This window comes from Eurosta solidaginis, chromosome 4 (genome assembly GCF_040869045.1).
Source record: "Eurosta solidaginis isolate ZX-2024a chromosome 4, ASM4086904v1, whole genome shotgun sequence".
NCBI classification, from domain to species: Eukaryota; Metazoa; Arthropoda; class Insecta; order Diptera; family Tephritidae; genus Eurosta; species Eurosta solidaginis.
This window is the reverse complement of record NC_090322.1, coordinates 214,863,959-214,889,364: the sequence shown is the minus strand read 5'-3', so window position 1 is coordinate 214,889,364 and position 25,406 is coordinate 214,863,959. Positions and strand designations below refer to the sequence as shown.

At 38.6% G+C, this 25,406-nt stretch overlaps 4 protein-coding genes across 4 annotated transcripts; 2 read left to right on the top strand and 2 right to left on the bottom strand.

Moving 5' to 3' along the window:
* Window positions 1–2,822: 2,822 nt before the first annotated feature.
* U3-55K (U3 small nuclear riboprotein factor 55K) lies at window positions 2,823–4,833 on the top strand. The gene is made up of 5 exons (XM_067784749.1): window positions 2,823–2,967; window positions 3,024–3,838; window positions 3,903–4,100; window positions 4,223–4,359; window positions 4,427–4,833. The coding sequence occupies exons 1-5, from the start codon at window positions 2,914–2,916 to the stop codon at window positions 4,702–4,704; spliced, it is 1,482 nt and encodes a 493-aa protein (XP_067640850.1). The 5' UTR covers window positions 2,823–2,913; the 3' UTR covers window positions 4,705–4,833.
* Window positions 4,705–6,880, bottom strand: HPS1 (Hermansky-Pudlak syndrome 1 protein). The gene is made up of 2 exons (XM_067784748.1): window positions 5,475–6,880; window positions 4,705–5,416 (listed from the first exon to the last, which is right to left on the bottom strand). Exons 1-2 carry the CDS (start codon window positions 6,769–6,771, stop codon window positions 4,941–4,943), a joined length of 1,773 nt encoding a protein of 590 aa, XP_067640849.1. The 5' UTR covers window positions 6,772–6,880; the 3' UTR covers window positions 4,705–4,940.
* A 12,343-nt stretch (window positions 6,881–19,223) lies between these two features.
* Window positions 19,224–20,585, top strand: Ciao1 (cytosolic iron-sulfur assembly component 1). The gene is made up of 2 exons (XM_067780156.1): window positions 19,224–19,589; window positions 19,644–20,585. The coding sequence occupies exons 1-2, from the start codon at window positions 19,319–19,321 to the stop codon at window positions 20,378–20,380; spliced, it is 1,008 nt and encodes a 335-aa protein (XP_067636257.1). The 5' UTR covers window positions 19,224–19,318; the 3' UTR covers window positions 20,381–20,585.
* Window positions 20,586–21,629: 1,044 nt separating this feature from the next.
* Window positions 21,630–22,743, bottom strand: Ercc1 (DNA excision repair protein Ercc1). Its single transcript, XM_067780154.1, has 3 exons — window positions 22,199–22,743; window positions 21,963–22,136; window positions 21,630–21,905 (listed from the first exon to the last, which is right to left on the bottom strand). Exons 1-3 carry the CDS (start codon window positions 22,607–22,609, stop codon window positions 21,717–21,719), a joined length of 774 nt encoding a protein of 257 aa, XP_067636255.1. The 5' UTR covers window positions 22,610–22,743; the 3' UTR covers window positions 21,630–21,716.
* Window positions 22,744–25,406: the final 2,663 nt, after the last annotated feature.

Below are 25,406 nucleotides of genomic sequence, written 5' to 3'. Positions count from 1 at the left end.
GTCCTACCAGCCCTGAGAGCAATAAAAATATATGGCGTGGCACTAGAATATGGAACCGCTGTGAAATACTTGGGGGTCACTTTCGAAACCAAGCTCCTATGGAAACAACACTTCGACTCCACGAGGTCCATCATGGTATGCAAACGTCTAGCAGGCAAATCATGGGGCTGTAGCCCACATGTGCTAAGATGGATGTATACCATGATAGTAAAACCTATGATAACATATGGCTCGATAGCTTAGGCATCGAGAACAACTCGGGCGACGACGGGGCAAGCACTGTCAAAACTTCAGCGACTGACATGTGTATGCATTACTGGAGCTATGCGCACATGCCCTACAACGGCGCTGGAGGCTATCCTCGATCTAACCCCGCCACATATATGAGTAGAGCAGTCAGCCAAGCGAACCCTCCTGAATATCGTCAAGGAGGGTTCGGGCAAAGGTAAAGTCATGTCGTCCCGGAACATGGAGGAATTGAGAGAGAGGATCCCAATCTCTCAACTCCCGAGGGATGACATACTCAGGCAGATAGTTAATGAGAAAAGGTACAAAGTAGAACTGGGAGACAATGTGCGTGGGAGGAAAGCAGAATTGAGAACATTCATCAGATAAATAGAATAGTATGTTATACCGATGGCTCGAAGACGCCAGAGGGAATTGGATCTGGAGTCGTTGGACCCAGAGACAAGATATCAACCCCCCTGGGAGCATACCCGAGCATTTTTCAAGCGGAAGTATTCGCCATAAGCCAGTGTGCTGACCTGAACCTTCAGCACGAATACTTCAATGAAACTATTGCCATACTCAGTGACAGTCAGGCCGCCCTCAAGGCGATATCGGCGTCCGAAGTAAAATCAGCACTGGTCCTTGAGTGCGTTGAAAAGCTAAATCAACTAGGAGCACACAATGAACTACTGCTGGTCTGGGCTCCTGGCCAAATGGATAGTTGAGGGTAATGAGCAGGCGGACAGCCTGGCCAGAGAGACAGCAACGACACGACCTATCGGTCCTGAGCCGGGAAAGAGGGGGAAAGAGAGAAGAACACTGGCGTAATATGTCAGGCCTGAGACAATCTAAGTTACTGTTAGGGGGTTACAACACAAATCAATATAGGGCATTAATGGGCCTTTCGAAAGATAACCTAAGAATCCTAACAGCTATTCTTACAGGACAAGGTAGACTGAACAGTCACATGCAAAAGCTGGGTATAATATCGAGCAACATATGCCGATTTTGTGATCGATCAGCGGAGACGGCGGACCATATACTCCTGGAGTGTGACGCAATCTCAAGCCGCAGAGCTAAGTTTATGGGCACACCATGGCCAGAGCATTCTCACATCAAATCCCTCAAGCCAGGTGAGCTGCTAGGATTCATCAGAGATGTCGGCTTGGATGAGGTGTTGTGAAGCAGCTGAGGGAACAATAGACCAATGGTCGCAGTGCGATCCTCAATTAATTATCTATCTATCTATCTATCCTTTTCCTTAAGCCGAAATTTGTATTTGTATTTATTGGGCAATTCATCCCAGCGCAACAATTTGGCAAAATTATTTTATAGTGCTAGTCGGTAAAAGGCATAAAATAGGAACAATTTAAACTTGAAACTTAAAGCTAATGACTATGGCTAAGGAAAGGTTACAATAAATAATATATTTAATAAATAGTAAATAAATAAATAAACGAATGATAGAGTACATTTGCTTAGAAGAAATCAGTATTTTAATTGTCTAGGTTATTATAGAAACGTGTTAATTATTTATTGAAGAGCAGAGCATTGCTTATAAGCCTAAGTCTAGAAGGGAGCGAGTTCCAAAGACGTATGGAAGTAATGAAGAACTGGCCATCAGATATTAGCATACGATGTCTGAAGTGGGTAAGGAGAACAGATCTAGACGGCTGGAGAAAATTTTGCCTCCGATACAGATAGTCAGGTTCAGGTTCAGGTTTATGTAGCGTAGTGAGCGTTTTAAGTTTAATAAGGTTATCGAAAGAAATGTTTAGCAACCTTTAAGCATGATGAGTGACGTGGTCAAGTCTAAAATAAGAAACCTACAGGCGTGTCGTCAGATCCATATCTAGAATGTTACCTTATAACATATCTATGGCATCGTATACGCCTACCTTGGAAACAAATATGATAATTCTTTACTTTAGCTCGCAACTGCTAAAACTCGTCCAAAAATGTCAAAAGACGCGTCTTGATCCCAGGACCTCGAATCCGAAAACGGAAATTAAAAATTTTATTTCTGCGAAAAGATATTTACAAAAAACCGAAAAATGGCCCCGGAGCGCTCCGAAACCGGGGGTGGGATCCATAGTATTTTTGCGCAGAACACCTTTCTGGGTGGGCTTAATACCGGTTTGGAGACCAAAACTATATCCGCGCAAAACACTTTTACCCACAGTTTTTCTTGTGAGTTCCACAAAATCATCAAAATTACAACAACCAAATGAAAATTTTCGATTTTTTTTGCAAATATCTCCGAAAAGAAATAAAATTTCCAATTTCCGCTTTCGGATTCGTGATCCTGGGTCCAAAGCGAGTCTTTTGACACCTCTCCCGATATTTTTGGACGAGTTTTAGCAGTTGAGAGCTAAAGTAAAGAATTACCACAAATATATATCCGACAGGGAGGGGCTCCAATTAAAACTTACGGCATGGTTTTTCTATTCCAATAATAAAAACCATTCGTCAAAGCTATGTCAGAAACCTTCACATCTGCTCAGTACTTTTACTTTCAAAGTCAGGAGCACCCTTATGAGAGTATCACAGTATAACAGTTTTTAAACAATTGTCAGCAGCTGGCGTAGCTGTCACTATCCGCTGTCAAGACAAACGAAATTTCACGTGTAGTTTTGATGAAAATACAAGCAGTTTTACGTTTATTAAATATTGTATTTGATCAGAATGTCATCCTCCTTCTTCTTGAAAAAAGAGCCTAAAGGCAGTAAGAACCGAAAGGTAAGCCAGATTCTTGTAAGCAAACCTACCGCAATACAAATTCCTTTCGTACATAGCGAAACAAAGGTCAAGGCGCAATCGGTTTCAAAAAAGGTGCAGGCAAAAGACAGCAACCAACCGACAGAGCACCACGGGCACGTGAACGGTCTCAGCAGAATGACGAAGAAATTGTGAGCGATGATGATTTCGATGTCGAGGGAGCAGCCAATAATTTAGTATTCTCATCAGATGAAATGGAAGAAGAAACACCACAAGACAAACGACTGCGTTTAGCGAAACAATACTTACAGGAGATAGAAAAGCAGGAAGCAGAGCGTGCGGAAGATAAAGAGGTGCACGATCATGTCGCACAACGTCTACAAGCTGAATATTTGGATAGTGTAGGTAAACTTAGACGAAATATCGCTGCTGCTATAGAAGATTTCGATTCAGAGAATTTGACTGTGCTCAAGCATAAAAAGCAGCATCTCCCTGTATGTGCGTTTGCTCTTTCGCCAGATGGCCAATATGTTTTTAGTGGCGCCAAAACACAATACGTACTCAAATGGAATATAAAAGGCCAAGTAAAGCTTGAAGGCTTACTAAATGTGCAACCATACACAGAAGATGGAGAGATTAGTAAACACAGGCGCTCACATGTGATTGCGATATGCATTTCGAGTGATATGAAATACTTAGCACTAGCAGAAGGTGGGAGGAACATACAAATATGGTGTCCCAAGGAATTGAAGCATCTGAAAACATTTAAGGGACATAGAGATATGGTGACAGCGCTGGTTTTTCGCAAAGACACACATGAATTGTATTCAGGGTCGAAAGATAGATCGGTGAAAATATGGTCGCTAGATGAGATGGCATATGTAGAGAGCTTGTAAGAAATGCTTTATTTTTTTAATTTTTTCCATATTGTTATTGCAAAAGTTATTTTATTTCAGATTTGGTCATCAAGCACCCATTACAGGTATTGATGCGCTTAGTCGCGAGCGTGCTATCACTTCGGGTGGTATTGATTGTTCCTTGCGTATATGGAAAATCACAGAAGAGTCACAACTGATATACAATGGCCATCAACATAGTATTGAATGCGTAAAATTCATAAACGATGAAAACTTTGTTTCCGGTGGTGAAGATGGGTAAGTGTTCAACTTGTTTAAACGTTGTGTGTGTTTCATTGCCATCTTGCAACACAGCATATCTGAAACCAAATTTCTTAAGAGCCCAAGTAATTACTCATTGTCTTTTTTATTTCTTAAAGTTCTCTATGCCTGTGGAGCGCTTTAAAAAAGAAACCCCTTTGTACGGAAACGTTAGCGCACGGAAAACAAATCAATGGCGTTGCCAATTGGATAACAGCGGTGGCTTGTGTCGTAAACACAGATTTATTAGCGTCAGGTAGTTTTCATAAACCTTAAAAATTTAATAGGATTTAAGTTTAAATAGTTAAATCTTCATATTACAGGCTCCTGGGATGGCTTTATACGCCTATGGCAGTCGATGGACAATGCACGTAAATTAAAACAGATCCTAAAAATTCCTGTGGCCGGTTTCATAAATGCCTTAGCATTCAATAGCAATGGTACAAAACTGTTTGCTGCAGTCGGGCAAGAGCATCGATTAGGTCGTTGGTGCCGTATTAAGGAAGCAAAAAATAAAATAGTCATAATTGATTTAATGACAAATTCATTGAAAACGAGTTCAATAGAGGAAGCCCTTAAACCGTCAAGCATCGGCATGTAAATTTAAACTTGTAATAACAGAGATGTTTGCTTTATTTTTAGAACAAGGAACTTGCGCACTTTTCGGAATGTTTATGTAAAGTAAAGGTTAGAACTAAGTTAAAGTAAAAAACAAGTTATAATAAAAAAATTTTGCTATTTTAAATCTTTGGAAAGCATAGCTGGAATGCTAAGTAACTAAAAACTAAACTAAGTACATATAAATATCGCATAAGTATAAAATGCATTATGCTATAATTAATTATTATCACCTGCTACATCGGCTATGGTTGCTACAAGGCGTCTTGCATGCTCCACAGCGCAAGTTGCTGTTACTAAACCTAAATGAATGCAGAACAGCTCAAAACATTTAACTTTTCCCGGTGTAGCCTTTGGATAGCACACTTCACCTAACTGTTGGTAATAGTCAGCGGCAAGTATACCTGGTTCAAATTGAGGTTTAAAAGCATTATTTGATGATGCAGATGCAACGATATGTTGTTGCATATCTATGGATTTCATTGAGCCACCTGATTGATCTTCAAACCATAGGAAGTATGAATAGTGGAATGTTTTATCTTTCCATGTTACTGTGGAATGACCTTTCTTCAAGTAGTTGCGTGTAAATTCTACCATTGACCAGAGACGTTGTTTTGAAATCAATTGATTGGCGCGCAAATCTGGTGCAATCATTAAACCAGTAGTACGATCGACATACACAAAATGGATGAGTCCTATAAGAAGTGAAAAAAATTGAGTAATTATATTTGCAAGCTGAAGTTATTATTCAACCTGGAAAGTCTTCCAAATAAGCCTGAATTGAGATATTACGTTCGGCTTTTACTGCTAAAAATTCAGAAACTTCAAGTAATTTTCCCTCTGCAAATGACGCCAGCTCAGCCAATTGATCCAAAGCGATGCCAGAACTGTCACAACATGTTAAAGTGAAGAGCTGCTTTAATTCATCCATGAAAGCAGGTATATTGGATTCGATGCGCACTAATATTTCCCTCTCAAACGTACGAAAGAAATCTATATACATTTTTTTCAAATTCTCCCATTTTGATACAAACTTCTTCAGTGAAGTATCCAACTCATCACCCTTTAGTTTGGAGCGCTTCAAAGCATCCAGTGACTGTTTAATGAAAGACTCCAAACTGTCATAAGTGGGTTTCATAGCATCTGAATCGCCTTGAACTTGCAGCGATGTGATCTTTTGTAGCACGAAGAATGTATCGTATATACTGCAAGCTACTTGCAAATTTGCATATTCAATAACTTGCACCAGCAGCACACCCTTTCCAAGTAGCGACAATTGGGCAATGCATGGTACACATCCCGATTGGGAATCATGCGAGGCGCCTTGTAGAAATACAGCAACAGAACGATTTAAAGGCCTTCGTTCACGTTCTATGGAGCGTGTAAGCAATGTAAGAAAAACCAAATCAGATGGACTTAAAGCGAGGGCTTGCCTGGATGTTACAGAAGCGACAAATTTATGTGAAGCAAATAAGATTGCGTGTGCACGTTGATGACCTAAATCCCGCAAGCGTTGTAATGTGCTATCAAGCGCTGAACGCACAACGCGATTTAATTCATGGTTGATAAGTAAACGCGGTAGTGCTTCAATCATCATTGCCTCCTCTTCATCCCACAAATGGTCCTCATAACTTTCCAAGCAATTTGATAGCAGCTCTTCTTGAACGGAATTTGCTTGTGTTGCGAATAAATTTGCACCATAAAGATGTCGAGCTAATGCAATAGCTATCCCTAGATGCCGTTTGAGTATGTCTACAGGGCGTTGTCCAATTTTTACAAACGTATAACCGAGCAAATCTCCAAAGGTGAAGTTAAGCCCATTATCACATTGGAAACTCGAATAAGTATTATCAAATTGACAATGCATAATGCGTTGAGAATTGATGATTGGACTGAATATTTGCAATATGATATTTCCATCTATAGATGCGGCTGTTGCATTTTCTGGGAACAGGTCAGCATTCTTAGCAAAGAAATGATCAGCCAATTCTTTGTTAAGCTGTTGAAAAACCACATCGTTAGCGCTATTGAACACAATTAGGCCGTTCATGTTTATTTATTTAAATTTAATTTAATTATCAATTTATTCCATTGAAGCGTGTACTGATAAGAAAAATTGTATACAGAAATACTGCGCACAGCTGTTTGGTGTAAATAAACAAAATAATAGCTATCAGTTAACTGTAAATTAAAAACGAAAAGAAGAAGAATTGAGCGTTTTCGGCCATTGTGAATTCATACAAGTGGCGAATGTTTGAGAAAAACGTTCACAATAGTAAACATACTCCATCACCTGTTAAAGCGCCAAATACACGACACGAACATTTCCGCGAACATTCCGCAATCTTCTTCGCAGCTTTGGCCATACATCATACGAACTTTTGGCCGAACATTAGTTCTCTTTCAGACAGCGATGAATACGGACAACAATTTTGCTGCAGCAATATTGCACGCTGTGGCAATTAAGCGTAAAAAAAGAGAAAGGATCGCAAAAAAAGAATTTGGTGCAAAGATTGGTTTAAAAAACGAGCAGTTCTTGGACAAAGTGAGCTTATTAAAGAACTGGAATTCACGTCACAAAATGATTTTAAAAATTACGTTCGTATGAGCAAGGCAACATTTGACCAACTTTTACAAAAAACGCCGGTATTGCGCCCGCAAATTACGTATTTTTTTTATAACTGTATCCTTTGTGGCATCAGGATCTACTTCTTTTAATTTTTCGATTAAAGTCGCATAATCATTATTCTTTTTAATTCTATTACAATAATCTTTGCCTTTTACTTGCCACAATGATGGCAAAGATTTATACATTTCAATAAATTTACTCAGAAATTTTTTATTGTCCATTTTACTTTTCCGCGTACGTCTGTTTCGTTCAGAAATTACTACGGTTATGAGCTATTTCGCCATACACGCGCGAACTGGCAAACACCACCATACACGACAGAAAAGGTCGCAGAAACAAGACATAACGGGAATGTTCGCGGAAATGTTCGTGTCGTGTATTTGGCGCTTTAATCTCTGTTCGATTACTTAAACCACCCTGCAAAAATTGCGAATACTGATTACTCGCCTTGTCCAACCCACAGTCTGAATTTAGGTGGTGTTTATGCTGAAAATTGTTGTACGGCTGCAATTACTTTCTTTGGAGTTGTACAAAAATGTTTTACTATTTTCGGCAGCAGTCCACAACGATGGAACATCCTCAAAAAATGTACTGAGCTCTCCTCACAGTCTTTCAGACACTAGGTAGGTGGTCGGCTAGAATTGAGGTAATCTGACGATTCGCAGACCATTTTCCAGGATTAACACAAGCACTAAACGCATTACTTAAGCTAAATTTTACTGCACAAGAATACGGAGATATTATCGGCATTCTCAAGTACATTAACAAGTTCGAATGTATCTTGCTGTCCTCAATTTGGTTCAAAGTACTGACTACCATTAATGAAAGAAACGTCGTGCTCCAACCTAGAGACGCCACCATAGTTGTTAAGGTCAAAATTCAGAATCAAAAATTCAGAAATCAATATTCAGAAGTCAAAATTTCAGAAAGTAATCAATGTAATCTTGCCAATAAATGCTACTTTGGACTAGGTACGCAATTGAAAAGTAAAGTCCTCTCTCGGCGAACGAAAATCATACTCTACAAGTCACTTATCGTACCCGTCCTGCTATATGGGGCAGAAGCATGGACCATGACAAGAGCAGATGAAGCGGCTTTGGGAGTGTTCGAGAGAAAAGTTCTTCGAAAGATTTATGAACCTCTACGCGTTGGCGATAGCGAGTACCGAAGAAGATTTAATGATGAGCTGTACGAGCTATACGCAGACATCCACATAGTCCAGCGAATTAAAACGCAGCGGCTGCGCTGGCTAGGCCACGTTATGCGAATGAAAGGTGATGATCCGGCCAAGAAAGTGTCTCTATCGGAACCCGCCTATGGAAGCAGAGGTAGAGGGCGGCCCCCACTCCGTTGGAAGGACCAGGTGGAAAACGATTTAAACTCCCTTGGTGTGACCAATTGGCGTCGGTTGGCGGAGCGAAGGAGCGACTAGCGCGCCTTGTTGGACGGCCATAACCGTTTAGACGGTTAAGCGCCAATTAAGTAAGTAAGTAAGTAATCAATGTAATGGTGCGCAAAATGTAATGTTTTTTTGCTGTCTGATTACCTTCTGAATTTTGACTTCTGAAATTTGTCTTCTGAATTTTAACTTCTGAATTTTGACTTCTGAAATTTGACTTCTGAATTTTTGTTTCGGAGTTGTGACTTCTGAATTTTGGCTTTCTGAAAAAAGATTACTGACTAATGTTTTCTGAAAAATGTGTTTCTGAATTTTTTGGGGGAACCAATATATCGGCACTCTGATGTTTGTGAGTGTACCTAACATGTTGTAGCAATATAGGAGTATTACATATATGACAAATAGTAAATATTCTGTGTTAATTTTATTTTCAGCTCATAGTCCAAAAATTATTTAGTTGATGTGGCAAACATTTTTTTTGATGTAATCCATTAATAATGATTCACGAATCAGACGTCATTAATTCAAATTAATCAAATGTATTATTCGATTTTTAATAGGGGGCCCGTAAATTGTTTAGTCCCGGGCCCGGATTTTCTCTCTGCGGCCCTGATCTTGCACTTCACCATAGTATTAAGAGGAAAATTGTTATTAATAAATTTGATGTAATATCACATTTCCACAGCCCCAATTACGTCATTTTGGGAGAAAAATTCTAAACTCGCAGTTCCTCATACAAATTGTATTTCCCAAATGACTGTTTTCAGCGCATTCAGCCAATCACAATACACACGCCCAATCCACACGCGCTTTTGAAATTTATACCAGAGTTATAAAAAGCAGTTTCCACTAGTTCTTTTAAAGCCAAACTGCCGATTCTGTCAGAAACTGCCTTGCTTTTTGATACGTTTTTCTTTTTTGATCGAACTATGGATTAATCAATGACGTCAGTGCTTTTTCTTCCGATGAATTGGTCGAGTCTTGCAGCGAGAATTAAGGGACTGGCAAAGTTGACATAGTCATAACGCCATAGTCATGACCATATTTTACTTATCCATATCAACTGGTATCAGTTATCGGTGCCTTCACCTAAAAATTTTGAAATTTTCATAAAAAAGAAGAAAACGCAAAAAATTACAAACATATACCACAAAAAAAGAGTCTCTTGGTCTAAATGTATCCAAAACAATAAATAAAATCTACAAAAAGTTAATAAATTCTCCAACTCAAATATTTTTATACTCAGTTGAGCAGAGCTCACAGAGTATATTAACTTTGATTGGATAATGGGGCGTGGCACCGCCCGCTTTTACAAGAAGGTAATTTAAAAGTTTTGCAAGCTGTAATTTGGCAGTCGTTGAAGATATCATGATGACATTTGGCAGGAATATTACTACTATTACTATATATATGCTAAATAAAAATTAGCAAAATTGGATGAAGAACACGCCCACTTTTTAAAAAAAAAATTTTTTTAATTCAAATTTTAACAAAAAATTTAATATCTTTACTGTATATAAGTAAATTAAGTCAAAATTCAACTCCAGTAATGATATGATGCAACAAAATACAAAAATAAAAGAAAATTTCAAAATGGGCGTGGCTCCGCCCATTTTCATTTGGTTTGTCTAGAATACTTTTAATGCCATAAGTCGAAAAAAAATTTACCAATCCTTCTCAAATTTGGTAGGGGCATAGATTCTATGACGGTAACTCTTCTCTTTGAAAATGGGAGAAATCGGTGGAAGGCACGCCCAGTTTTTATACACAGTCCACCGTCTGTCCTTCCGCTCGGCCGTTAACACAATAACTTGAGCAAAACCCGATATATCTTTACTAAACTTTGCCCACGTACTTATCTGAACTCACTTTATCTTGGTATAAAAAATGGCCGAAATCCGACCATAACCACGCCCACTTTATCGATATCGAAAATTACGAAAAATGAAAAAAATGCCATAATTCTATACCAAATACGAAAAAAGGGATGAAACATGGTAACTGGATTGGTTTTTTGACGCAAAATATAACTTTGGAAAAAACTTTGTAAAATGGGTGTGACACCTACCATATTAAGTAGAAGAAAATGAAAAAGTTCTACAAGCCGAAATCAACAGCCCTTGGAATCTTGGCAGGAATACTGTTAGTGGTATTGCATATATAAATAAATTAGCAGTACCCGACAGATGATTTTCTGGATCACCTTGTCCACATTTTGGTCGATATCGCGAGAACGACTTCACATATACATCTAAGGGCCACTCTCTTTTAAAATCCTCATTAATACCTTTAATTTGATATCCATATCGTACAAACACATTCTAGAGTCACCCCTGGCCCACCTTCATGGCGATATCTCGAAAAGGCGTCCACCTATAGACCTAATGCCCACTCCCTCTTAAAATCCTCAGTAACACCTTTCGTTTGATACCCATATCGTACAAACATTCTAGAGTCACCCCTGGCCCACCCTAATGGCGATATCTCGAAAAGGCGTCCACCTATAGACCTAATGTCCACTCTCTCTTAAAATGCTCAGTAACACCTTTCGTTTGATACCCATATCGTACAAACATTCTAGAGTCACCCCTGGCCCACCCTAATGGCGATATCTCGAAAAGGCGTCCACCTATAGACCTAATGCGCACTCCCTCTTAAAATGCTCAGTAACACCTTTCGTTTGATACCCATATCGTACAAACATTCTAGAGTCACCCTTGGTCCACCTTTATGGCGATATCTCGAAAAGGCGTCCACCTATAGAACTAAGGATTACTCCCTTTTAAAATACTCATTACCACCTTTCATTTGATACCCATATCGTACAAACACATTCTAGAGTCACTCTGGCCCACCCTAATGGCGATATCTCGAAAAGGCGTCCACCTATAGACCTAATGCCCACTCCCTCTTAAAATGCTCAGTAACACCTTTCGTTTGATACCCATATCGTACAAACATTCTAGAATCACCCTTGGTCTACCTTTATGGCGATATCTCGAAAAGGCGTACACCTATAGAACTAAGGATTACTCCCTTTTAAAATACTCATTACCACCTTTCATTTGATACCCATATCGTACAAACACATTCTAGAGTCACCCCTGGCCCACCCTAATGACGATATCTCAAAAAGTCGTCCACCTATAGACCTAATGCCCACTCCCTCTTAAAATGCTCATTAACAGCTTTCATTTGATACCCATATCGTACAAACATATTCTAGAGTCACCCCTGGTCCACCTTTATGGCGATTTCTCGAAAAGGCGTTCACCTATAGAACTAAAGCCCATTCCCTTTTAAAATACTCATTACCACCTCAAGGCCTAACAATAATTTTTTATCATTATTATTGTTATGATAAATTTTTTCTTAATTGAAAAAATTTTTAAATTAGAATAGAAGAAAGAAAAAATTTTAGACAACTGCCAAAGCTCGTTGTATAGATCCATTTCGGGAACTGCTAAATTCCTTCATCGGCAACGTTTAGGCGCCGCTGCTATAACCATTCAGCCACCACAGCGATTTTTTGTTTGTCTTCATTAATCCTACTTCTATTCTGGTTCGTGCCAATTGATATTCACACCACTGCGACATCTGTTGCAGAATAGCTGTGAAAATTGGACTTGTTTGTTGGCAATGCTGCCATAGTGTCATATTTTATTGACACTTTTTTCCCCGTGCTCTGGGATGTATTAACAATTTTTGTTGTTATATCGGCCTACTGATTTTAAGATCGCGGGTTCGAATCGAGCTCAAGGCCTAACAATAATTTTTTATCATTATTATTGTTATGATAAATTTTTTCTTAATTGAAAAAATTTTTAAATTAGAATAGAAGAAAGAAAAAATTTTAGACAACTGCCAAAGCTCGTTGTATAGATCCATTTCGGGAACTGCTAAATTCCTTCATCGGCAACGTTTAGGCGCCGCTGCTATAACCATTCAGCCACCACAGAGATTTTTTGTTTGTCTTCATTAATCCTACTTCTATTCTGGTTCGTGCCAATTGATATTCACACCACTGCGACATCTGTTGCAGAATAGCTGTGAAAATTGGACTAGTTTGTTGGCAATGCTGCCATAGTGTCATATTTTATTGACACTTTTTTCCCCGTGCTCTGGGATGTATTAACAATTTTTGTTGTTATATCGGCCTACTGATTTTAAGATCGCGGGTTCGAATCGAGCTCAAGGCCTAACAATAATTTTTTATCATTATTATTGTTATGATAAATTTTTTCTTAATTGAAAAAATTTTTAAATTAGAATAGAAGAAAGAAAAAATTTTAGACAACTGCCAAAGCTCGTTGTATAGATCCATTTCGGGAACTGCTAAATTCCTTCATCGGCAACGTTTAGGCGCCGCTGCTATAACCATTCAGCCACCACAGCGGTTTTTTGTTTGTCTTCATTAATCCTACTTCTATTCTGGTTCGGGCCAATTGATATTCACACCACTGCGACATCTGTTGCAGAATAGCTGTGAAAATTGGACTTGTTTGTTGGCAATGCTGCCATAGTGTCATATTTTATTGACACTTTTTTCCCCGTGCTCTGGGATGTATTAACAATTTTTGTTGTTATATCGGCCTACTGATTTTAAGATCGCGGGTTCGAATCGAGCTCAAGGCCTAACAATAATTTTTTATCATTATTATTGTTATGATAAATTTTTTCTTAATTGAAAAAATTTTTAAATTAGAATAGAAGAAAGAAAAAATTTTAGACAACTGCCAAAGCTCGTTGTATAGATCCATTTCGGGAACTGCTAAATTCCTTCATCGGCAACGTTTAGGCGCCGCTGCTATAACCATTCAGCCACCACAGCGGTTTTTTGTTTGTCTTCATTAATCCTACTTCTATTCTGGTTCGTGCCAATTGATATTCACACCACTGCGACATCTGTTGCAGAATAGCTGTGAAAATTGGACTTGTTTGTTGGCAATGCTGCCATAGTGTCATATTTTATTGACACTTTTTTCCCCGTGCTCTGGGATGTATTAACAATTTTTGTTGTTATATCGGCCTACTGATTTTAAGATCGCGGGTTCGAATCGAGCTCAAGGCCTAACAATAATTTTTTATCATTATTATTGTTATGATAAATTTTTTCTTAATTGAAAAAATTTTTAAATTAGAATAGAAGAAAGAAAAAATTTTAGACAACTGCCAAAGCTCGTTGTATAGATCCATTTCGGGAACTGCTAAATTCCTTCATCGGCAACGTTTAGGCGCCCCTGCTATAACCATTCAGCCACCACAGCGGTTTTTTTGTTTGTCTTCATTAATCCCACTTCTATTCTGGTTCGTGCCAATTGATATTCACACCACTGCGACATCTGTTGCAGAATAGCTGTGAAAATTGGACTTGTTTGTTGGCAATGCTGCCATAGTGTCATATTTTATTGACACTTTTTTCCCCGTGCTCTGGGATGTATTAACAATTTTTGTTGTTATATCGGCCTACTGATTTTAAGATCGCGGGTTCGAATCGAGCTCAAGGCCTAACAATAATTTTTTATCATTATTATTGTTATGATAAATTTTTTCTTAATTGAAAAAATTTTTAAATTAGAATAGAAGAAAGAAAAAATTTTAGACAACTGCCAAAGCTCGTTGTATAGATCCATTTCGGGAACTGCTAAATTCCTTCATCGGCAACGTTTAGGCGCCGCTGCTATAACCATTCAGCCACCACAGCGGTTTTTTGTTTGTATTCATTAATCCTACTTCTATTCTGGTTCGTGCCAATTGATATTCACACCACTGCGACATCTGTTGCAGAATAGCTGTGAAAATTGGACTTGTTTGTTGGCAATGCTGCCATAGTGTCATATTTTATTGACACTTTTTTCCCCGTGCTCTGGGATGTATTAACAATTTTTGTTGTTATATCGGCCTACTGATTTTAAGATCGCGGGTTCGAATCGAGCTCAAGGCCTAACAATAATTTTTTATCATTATTATTGTTATGATAAATTTTTTCTTAATTGAAAAAATTTTTAAATTAGAATAGAAGAAAGAAAAAATTTTAGACAACTGCCAAAGCTCGTTGTATAGATCCATTTCGGGAACTGCTAAATTCCTTCATCGGCAACGTTTAGGCGCCGCTGCTATAACCATTCAGCCACCACAGCGGTTTTTTGTTTGTCTTCATTAATCCTACTTCTATTCTGGTTCGTGCCAATTGATATTCACACCACTGCGACATCTGTTGCAGAATAGCTGTGAAAATTGGACTTGTTTGTTGGCAATGCTGCCATAGTGTCATATTTTATTGACACTTTTTTCCCCGTGCTCTGGGATGTATTAACAATTTTTGTTGTTATATCGGCCTACTGATTTTAAGATCGCGGGTTCGAATCGAGCTCAAGGCCTAACAATAATTTTTTATCATTATTATTGTTATGATAAATTTTTTCTTAATTGAAAAAATTTTTAAATTAGAATAGAAGAAAGAAAAAATTTTAGACAACTGCCAAAGCTCGTTGTATAGATCCATTTCGGGAACTGCTAAATTCCTTCATCGGCAACGTTTAGGCGCCGCTGCTATAACCATTCAGCCACCACAGCGGTTTTTTGTTTGTCTTCATTAATCCTACTTCTATTCTGGTTCGTGCCAATTGATATTCACACCACTGCGACATCTGTTGCAGAATAGCTGTGAAAATTGGACTTGATAAAAAATTATTGTTAGGCCTTGAGCTCGATTCGAACCCGCGATCTTAAAATCAGTAGGCCGATATAACAACAAAAATTGTTAATACATCCCAGAGCACGGGGAAAAAAGTGTCAATAAAATATGACACTATGGCAGCATTGCCAACAAACAAGTCCAATTTTCACAGCTATTCTGCAACAGATGTCGCAGTGGTGTGAATATCAATTGGCACGAACAAGAATAGAAGTAGGATTAATGAAGACAAACAAAAAACCGCTGTGGTGGCTGAATGGTTATAGCAGCGGCGCCTAAACGTTGCCGATGAAGGAATTTAGCAGTTCCCGAAATGGATCTATACAACGAGCTTTGGCAGTTGTCTAAATTTTTTTCTTTCTTCTATTCTAATTTAAAAATTTTTTCAATTAAGAAAAAATTTATCATAACAATAATAATGATAAAAAATTATTGTTAGGCCTTGAGCTCGATTCGAACCCGCGATCTTAAAATCAGTAGGCCGATATAACAACAAAAATTGTTAATACATCCCAGAGCACGGGAAAAAAGTGTCAATAAAATATGACACTATGGCAGCATTGCCAACAAACAAGTCCAATTTTCACAGCTATTCTGCAACAGATGTCGCAGTGGTGTGAATATCAATTGGCACGAACCAGAATAGAAGTAGGATTAATGAAGACAAACAAAAAACCGCTGTGGTGGCTGAATGGTTATAGCAGCGGCGCCTAAACGTTGCCGATGAAGGAATTTAGCAGTTCCCGAAATGGATCTATACAACGAGCTTTGGCAGTTGTCTAAAATTTTTTCTTTCTTCTATTCTAATTTAAAAAATTTTTCAATTAAGAAAAAATTTATCATAACAATAATAATGATAAAAAATTATTGTAAGGCCTTGAGCTCGATTCGAACCCGCGATCTTAAAATCAGTAGGCCGATATAACAACAAAAACAACTCATTACCACCTTTCATTTGATACCCATATCGTACAAACACATTCTAGAGTCACCCCTGGTCCACCTTAATGGCGATATCTCGAAAAGGCGTCCACCGATAGACCTAAGGCCCACTCTCTCTTAAAATATTCTTTAATACCTTCCATTTGATACACATGTCATACAACCACATTCCAGGGTTACCCTAGGTTCATTTTCCTACATGGTGATTTTCCTTATTTTGTCTCCATAGCTCTCAACTGAGTATGTAATGTTCGGTTACACCCGAACTTAGCCTTCCTTACTTGTTAGATTATGGATATGGCGAAAAATCTAATGGTTGGCTATGGTATAGTTGTGGCTAGGGGTTATGGTGTGGCAGCATTGACCAATTATATTGATTTCCTTAAGGTTGGTTGGATCAGCTGTTTTATATGGATATGGATACGTCAAGTTTAAACGGCGCTTTAATGAGGCCAACGTTAACGCTTTCAAATTACTCATTTGTAGGTACGCATTTGTGGCCAATGAAAATGTAATATAAAATTCCAACCGTTGAGTGGGATCATAAATATTCAACAGTGCGTTCAGGAAGACTGATCAATCTATTCTGAAGATTGCAACAATCTGAAGAGCAACCTTGGCAGTTTTACTTTTCTCTTATAGCCAAATTTAAATGTTCATTATTCTTTAAGAGAGTTTTGTGTGTTTGAAGTTGGTATAGCAAATATAAGCTATAGATCGTAAGAAACTCTTTTCATATTAAATTCTTTCTTTGCACTTTTTCAATGTTTAAAAAATAAACTACAGTTTTTCAGGTTGCGTTTTTGCCTGACGTAGCAAATGCATAGCCGCATATTTTGTTTGTGTGCTATAAAAAATATACTACGGCAGTTTGCAATGCAATGATGCTAGGCCAATAGCACAAAATCCTGAACTAAACCTAATTAGAATTTGAAACATTGTGGAAATAATTCGAAATTATTATATAAAAGTGAAGATTATAAATAAGTAATCTATTTATACTTATTTCATATTAATTCCAGCCTTTTACAACAAAAAAAAAGTTGATGTTTCCATAAGCATGCATTCTAACAGGTCCATGACAACATTTCTTCGTTGCCACTACGGGCATAAATTTCGCTCAAACGTGTTTACGTACGGCATACGTAACGTACGTTAAGGGCAAATTAAATTAACCCTAACGCCATAGCCGTAACCAAACCCATATCCATAACTATCTCCAATGTGATCGATTAATGGTGCCTTAACCTAAAAATCGTGAACATTTCATAAAAATGAAGAAAACGTAAAAAATTTCAAACATATTGCACAAAAAATAAGTGTCTTAGTCATAACGTATTCAAAACAATGAATAAAATCTAAAAAAATTATTAAATTCACCAACTCAAATATTTTTAGGTTATAGATATGGCGAGAAACCAAAAACCAATTGATTGGCTATGATATGGTTACGGCGTTGGCGTTATACGGCCCATACATGACACAAAAACCATGCGCAAATATAGAACGACGAAATTTGTGCAAATGAAAATTTTGACATACACGGCTTAAAAACACTGCGCAATATTAATTTTTAAAGTAGCGCAACAAATGAAACAAGTGTTCTAATTGTATAAAAAATTATTATTTATTACTGAATTTATGTGAATTCGTGTTACAAGCTAGAGATGGTCCTTACGCCTTTGATATTAACATTTTTAAGCAATAATTGCTGATGTTATATTATCAGGGACCACAGGTAAACTGTGTAAGATTCACCACACACGAAGAAAAAAGCATGTGCAATATTTGCAGATATGCGTAAATATCAAAATCGTTTTGATTTTAGCGCAGTTCTCTGCGCAAATAGCGCAACCAGTGCACACACCGTGCAAATACTTGTGCAAATTGGTAATTGGCACAAGGATACTTGAGCCGTGTAATTGGCGTACTAGAGTTATGGTATGGCACCATTAATCGATTACATTGATTTCCATAAGGTAGGTTCAATTAGCTGTTTTATCGATTATGGTTTTATGGTTATAAGCCACCATTAATTGGCCCTTTATTAAGAATTGCAATCGAAATCTCACAAATCAAAATAGAAGATTGCGCATTCACGAGTTCAAAATTGCTTCGTTCTGCGCATCTGCGTCACACTTGACTGCTTGAGCGAATGAAAGAAAGAGAGAGAAAAACAAGAGCTAAAGGAAAATGACGTAAAAATTGCCCATAAAAAACAGCTGATCTTTTGTTTACAGGCGCAATGCGCAATCTTGTGTGTGTGATTTGTGTTGAAATATGCTATGCAACGATTGCACTTGATCGTGAACTGCCCATATTGGGCAAACTGGTGTAGTATTTTTACACAAAACGACAAAACGTATACGGCTACGCTTTTACTACGTCATGGGAAAAACGCAATTCAAAACTCCATAGTTTATATTTACTAAATTGCAAATCAATGATAGCACTTCAGTATTGCAGAGACACTCTAGACAGAGCCGTCAATACATGACTTAAAAAAATTAAATTTTATGAAAACAAACAAAAACTAAAAAAAAAATAAAAATTGTATATCTTTATTAAATGTCTTCAGAGGTGTCTCCTGCTCCCATAATTTGGGTCTGTAAGCGTTTCACATTCTAATTGGTGCATGTGGAAACTTTGTAAAAGAAATGAATAAAAAGAGTATAAAAGTAGCGCACATATTTTCAAATAAAAACTTCCGTTTGGCTTACAAGGGAAAAATAAAAAAATTCTTATCAATTTATTAATTAAAAAATTCACAACGGACGCCACTGTTGTTGGACGTAAAACTCGACACTATCAGCTAATCGATTAATCGAAATTCGATACCAGTCCATGTAATAGGCACATCGAGATAATTGTAGTACTAAGGTTTCGTCCATTAATTTCGCTGCAATATTTAAAAATTACTTAGTTTCTAAATGGGAAAACTATCACTGGAACATACACTGCAGGGTCATAAAGGCCGAATTTGGGGAGTTGCATGGCATCCAAAAGGTAATGCATTTGCCTCGTGTGGCGAAGACAAGACTATACGAATTTGGTCATTATCGGCTAACAGTTGGACAACAAAGACCATACTATCTGATGGACACAAGCGCACAATACGGGAAATTAGCTGGTCACCAAATGGACAATATTTAACCTCTGCAAGTTTTGATGGCACTACAGCGATATGGTCCAAAGCAACAGGTACACGTTTACATGATCAATAGTTTATGCCCTTATCTAACATGTTGTATATAGGAGAATTCGAGTGTGTTGCTACGCTTGAGGGACATGAAAACGAAGTAAAAAGTGCATGTTGGTCAAGTTCCGGCAACCTTTTAGCTACATGCTCGCGTGATAAATCGGTATGGATTTGGGAGTTGGCTGGTGATGATGAATTCGATTGTGCCGCTGTACTTAATTCGCATAATCAGGATGTTAAGCGTGTTGTATGGCACCCAACGAAAGACATATTAGCATCAGCATCTTATGATAATACAATTAAAATGTATGCAGAAAATCCCACAGATAATGATTGGTATAGTACGGCGACATTAGAATCACACACGAGTACAGTATGGAGCATTGATTTCGATGCAGATGGCGAGCGTTTGGTTTCTTGTAGTGATGACAAAACTTTGAAAATATGGCGGGCCTATCATCCGGGTAATGAGGAAGGTATATACGCACCAGATAAAGAAACTGTTTGGAAATGCGTTTGTACCATATCGGGCGAGCATTCGAGAACCATTTATGACGTGTCATGGTGCAAAAAAACTGGCCTTATCGCTACAGGTTGTGGAGATGATGCTATACGGATATTTAAAGAAGATGCAAATTCAAAAAAGAATGAACCAACATTTTCGTTGATAACGTCGGAAAATAAGGCGCATACGCAAGATGTAAATGCTGTTAAATGGAATCCAGCGCAGGAAGGACAACTAATTTCATGTAGCGATGATGGTACAATCAAAGTATGGAAGTTAATGGATTAAATGCAAAAGTGACGGCTTTTAATGAGCATAATCTAAAGAGTCATCTTTGGGTGTTATTTGGCACCGTTGTCTATTGTTTGCTGAGTAGATAACAGATTTTTGCTTTACATCTCAATTTACTTATCTTGATTTGTTTGTATGTTAAACTCCATATAAGACCGTTATTTTACTACGCAATATAGTATATATATTTTAATATATAGAATTGTTTTTATTGTATCTTTTTGGATAATACTGTTATCGTAGATATGCAGGTCTGCCACTAGGCATAAGAATTCTTATACCCTTAACATTGCATTGAAAACATAGTTGTTGTTGTGGTTGTAGCGATAAGGACACTACCCGAAGGCCTTGGGAACTGTTATCGATGTTGACGGTCCTTTGCCGGATGCAGATCCGGTACCAAGCCCGACCATCTCGGGAACGATTTGTTATAAAATAATTTTGTTTAATTTGTATGCTTCTGTAATTTATCTGTAATCCGTACCATATTTAGTCTGATTAATTGTTAAATTTGTAGACTAATAAATAAATAAATAAATAAATGACCACATGCGACCTTCTAAGCCATCCCGCCCTCCCGCCATCTAGATCCAGGAAGAGTTCGGGGTCGCCAGAGCCTCGGCTGTTAATGAAACAGGATTCACCACGGATAGGTGAGGTTAACCATTGGGTTTGGTGAATCTATATATTGCGCTGGCACCCTGAAAGGGTTGCGATACACAGCCCCTTGAATGTGGTATTTTAGTCGCCTCGTACGACAGGCATACCTACCGAGGGGATATTCTAACACCTAACCCGCTGGGGTTTGGCAACGTAGTCGTTATGGACATCAAAAGATTCAGGTTCATGTCAGGCAGAATACTATAACTTCGTAAACACACAACTAATCTTCACCGAGTGCCTTTTCATCGGTGCTTAGTCTGTTTGGGAGGAACCGGTGAATGTTGCCCAGGCTCAGTCCAAGGGTGTCGATAAATACACTTCTTCCCAACGAGCGTAATCTAAACGCCTTGGCAGTGAGGCGATGAAGGTTTTTCCAGTACTCACTTCTGCGTAAATTCCGCACACTTTGTTTTTGTATTAGTTGTAAAAGCATTCCCCGAAAGATTAGACGAGTGTTTTGAATGTTTTGAGTACACACATCTCCAGACGAAGTAAATTAACTATGATGCTAGTGTTCTCCAGAAAACATTTCATAAATAAATATTAGATCCTTGCAGATTTAGTCACATAATAGAAAAGTAAGTGTAGTTGCAAAAAGAAATTCCTTGTAATACAAATGATTTTACTCCATAAATATAAGTTTTCACTTTACACTGTACTACTCAGTTAATTATTTAGTAAGAAAAGGTTCATGCAGAGTTTTGTAAAGTTTTGAAGCTTTCCGAGGCCCCAAACCAATTATAAGCGAGAGTCGCTCTTCGCTAGCTTTTATGAGGTTTTCCAATTTTCCAAAATTCTGCAGCAGTGTAACGGCATCCGTTTTATTCACTGGCTTAATGCTAGTCAAAGCAGAAACTAACTGAAATAATTACACTTTCAAAAAGAAGAATTAAGGTTAAGCGGAGCTAGGACAAACCTTCTGATGTGGACTTGATTCAGCGCGTTCCATAATCCATTCCGGTGAACGTTTTTCAAATTGTTTATAAGTTTCAATAATTTTTCCTGCCTCTTCAGCACTCCATGCTAACATTAACGTCAAATCGGTTAGCAAAGTGATGCGTGTTAGATTTTTCAGAGCAGAATGCGGTTCCTGCAAAAATAGAGTAATTAGCATGGTGTCAATATTTTTATTTATTTTTCAAGACTACTTACCGGTGCATCTATTTGTACGAGTAACACACGTAGTTCATACTGCTTCCCAAGATCTTTAAGACGCTGGCATATATAATCAGGATTGAGCGTATGATATTTTAGGGATAAATAAAGTATGCACGAAGTACGACCCACTACATAATCGGGTTTTATATCGTCACGAAATTCAATTGGCACGTTAACTATGGATTTAAGTACGGGATTACCACGCTGTTTTGGATTTACTAGAATGCAGTGCGGATTAGATGCAGTTTTGGGTATTGACCCTCCAGGACTGGTTGTTGTTGTTCCGCTCTCTATCGTTTTATTCGGGGATTTAAATGTTGGTATTTGAGGTTTCTCAAGTTTCGATATTTTAGGCGCGCTTGGAATTTCGATGTTTGCTAGCAAATCGTCGATATCGTCATCCATTTCTGCGTGAGCCTATTGATACCTATAGGAAGGTGAAACAAAAGATGTATATATATGCGAGCTGTTTTTTTTTTTTCAAATACTATTCTGTAAATTTCATTGCCTCATTCGCAGAATAGTTTGTATGATTTGTAAACAAAAAACAGCTGTCTTAGTAAATTTCTAACAAGCGTCTCCACTCGACCTTGTACTGATATTCAAGATTGCCGTATTAGTTAATAATAGCACAGTGAATACTCCTTAAATGTCCATTGTTGCATATCGTCCATAATTCTACCGCCAGTTGCCTAGACACTTGATGCTCCTTTATGGTCAAGTACCACCACTGCGCTAAACGTCATCAATAAATTGCGGATTGAGTCATGCGCCCCACCACAGAACAGTACTAATAGCGATCGATAGCACGCGACTACAAGACTTGAAAGGCTCCACCCATCTACCTAGTTTCAAAAGGTATACCGCAAATTATCGTGTGTTCGGCAGGCATTGGTCCAGTTTAGGAAAGTAACATCAAACCAAAAAGATCTATATATCGATGCACCCGTCCCCACGAGACGGAGTTACCAATGTTTCAAAGACGGTGGCAGCACGATAATGGCAATAGGCCTTAACACTTTCATTGATGAGCTAAGTAGCATCACCCCAGCGGGTTAGGGGTTAGAATATACCCGCGGTATATATGCCTGTCGTAAGAGCGACTAAAATACCAGATTCAAGGGGTTGTGCAGCGCAACCTTTTCAGGTTGACAACGCAAAACCCAATTGTCGACCTCACCTATCCGGTGGGAATCATTAACAGCCGAGACTCTGACGACCCCGAACTCCTCATGGATCTAGGGAGTGGGAGGGCGGGATGGCCTAGAAATTAGCATGTGGTCATAACAAATCGTTCCCGAGATCATAAGGCTTGGTACCGGAACTTACCCGATCAGCATTCGGAAATGGACCATCAACTCGATGACACTCACCAAGTCCTTCGGGGAGTGTCCTTATCGCTACAACAACAACAACAACAACAACATTGCATCACGATACCGACTGTCTGCCACAAAAGTACTCGGAGTGACCTTCGATAATGACCTGCATTTTCGCAAGCATGCAGCAGCAATTGCACATAAAGAAAATAGAAGTAACCAAATCCCAAAGTCACTCACCGGTAGCACTTAGGGCAAATACAAAGAAATACACTGGAAGAAGCAGCAAGCCTGTCAAAACAATGCTCTAAGAACTGCCACGGGATGCCTTCTTATGTCGGCACAACATCATCAACACAGTGATGCTAGAAAATTCTGAAGAAACAGTTACTGCTAAATACTAAAAAATCTGGACATCCTAACAGAGAACTGATTGATGGGCACCGCCACATACGGAGTCATATCCGCAGATGATATGAAAAAATCTGGCCACCAGAACTCAGGCTTGAACCAAAAATGCATAAACAGACCCTCAGCCTAATTCACAAAGATTCGGCAAGGCCATATGTTTTCAAATGCCATGTGGAAGCAACGTTCTAGCACCTACATATGTATACTCGTATGTCTCTGGTCAAACCGTATTGAACTGCTAGCTCCTGTTATCGATGCCAATCGAGATAAAGAAGCGGAAAGGAAAGGTTCGATGGCGAACGAGTATACATAGAAGTAGCGAAGTAGCTGCTGCCATTAAGTAAATGTCTAACGCATTCACATCTTGGTAACTAAGCTACTGCTAGCAGCCACGATTTCGTAGTGGTCAAGGACTTCAGTTATCTCGGAACCTTACTTAATTGGCGCCTAACCGGTTATGAACGTCCAACAAGGCGCGCCAGTCCAAGGGAGTTTAAATAGTTTTCCACCTGGTCCTTCCAACGGAGTGGGGGCCGCCCTCTCCCTCTACTTCCATAGGCGGGTTCCGATAGAAACACTTTCTTGGCCGGAGCGTCATCTTTCATTCGCATAACTTTGCCTAGCCAGCGCAGCCGCTGCGTTTTAATTCGCTGGACTATGTTGATGTCTGCGTATAGCTCGTACAGCTCATCGTTAAATCTTCTTCGGTACTCGACATCGCCAACGCGTGAAGGTTCATAAATCTTTCGAAGAACTTTTCTCCCGAACACTCCCAGAGCCGCTTCATTTGATGCTGTCATGATGGTCCATGCTTCTGCACCATATAGCAGGACGGGTAAGATAAGTGACTTGTAGAGTATGATTTTCGTTTGCCGAGAGAGGACTTTCCTTTTCAATTGCCTACCTAGTTCAAAGTAGCATTTATTGGCAAGAGAGATTCTGCGCTGGATTTCAGAGCTGATGTTGTTGCTAGGGTTGATGCTGGTTCCCAAATAAATGAAGTCTTTAACTTTTTCGAAATTATGGCTGCCAACAGTAGCGTGGTTGCCAAGCCGCATATGCGTTGACTCTTTGCTCGATGACAGCAGTTACTTCGTTTTGTCCTTATTCACCATCAAACCCATTTTACCGCTTCTTTTTCTAGTTTGGAGTAAGCAGAACTAACGGCGCGGGTGTTTAGGCCGATGATATCAATGTCATCAGCATATGCCAGTAATTGTACGCTTTTATAGAATATTGTTCCAGAGCGGTTAAGTTCTGTAGCTAGTATAATTTTCTCCAGCATCAAATTAAAGAAATCGCATGATGGTCGGAGAGGTCCTTCCTAATTCTGACTGAGCTGATGCTGTTGCTCAACGTCATTTTGCACAGCCGTATAAATTTTTCGGGGAAACCAAAGTCAGACATAGCGGCATATAGGCAGCTCCTTTTCGTCCTGTCGCAGGCGGCTTTAAAATCGACGAAGAGGTGAT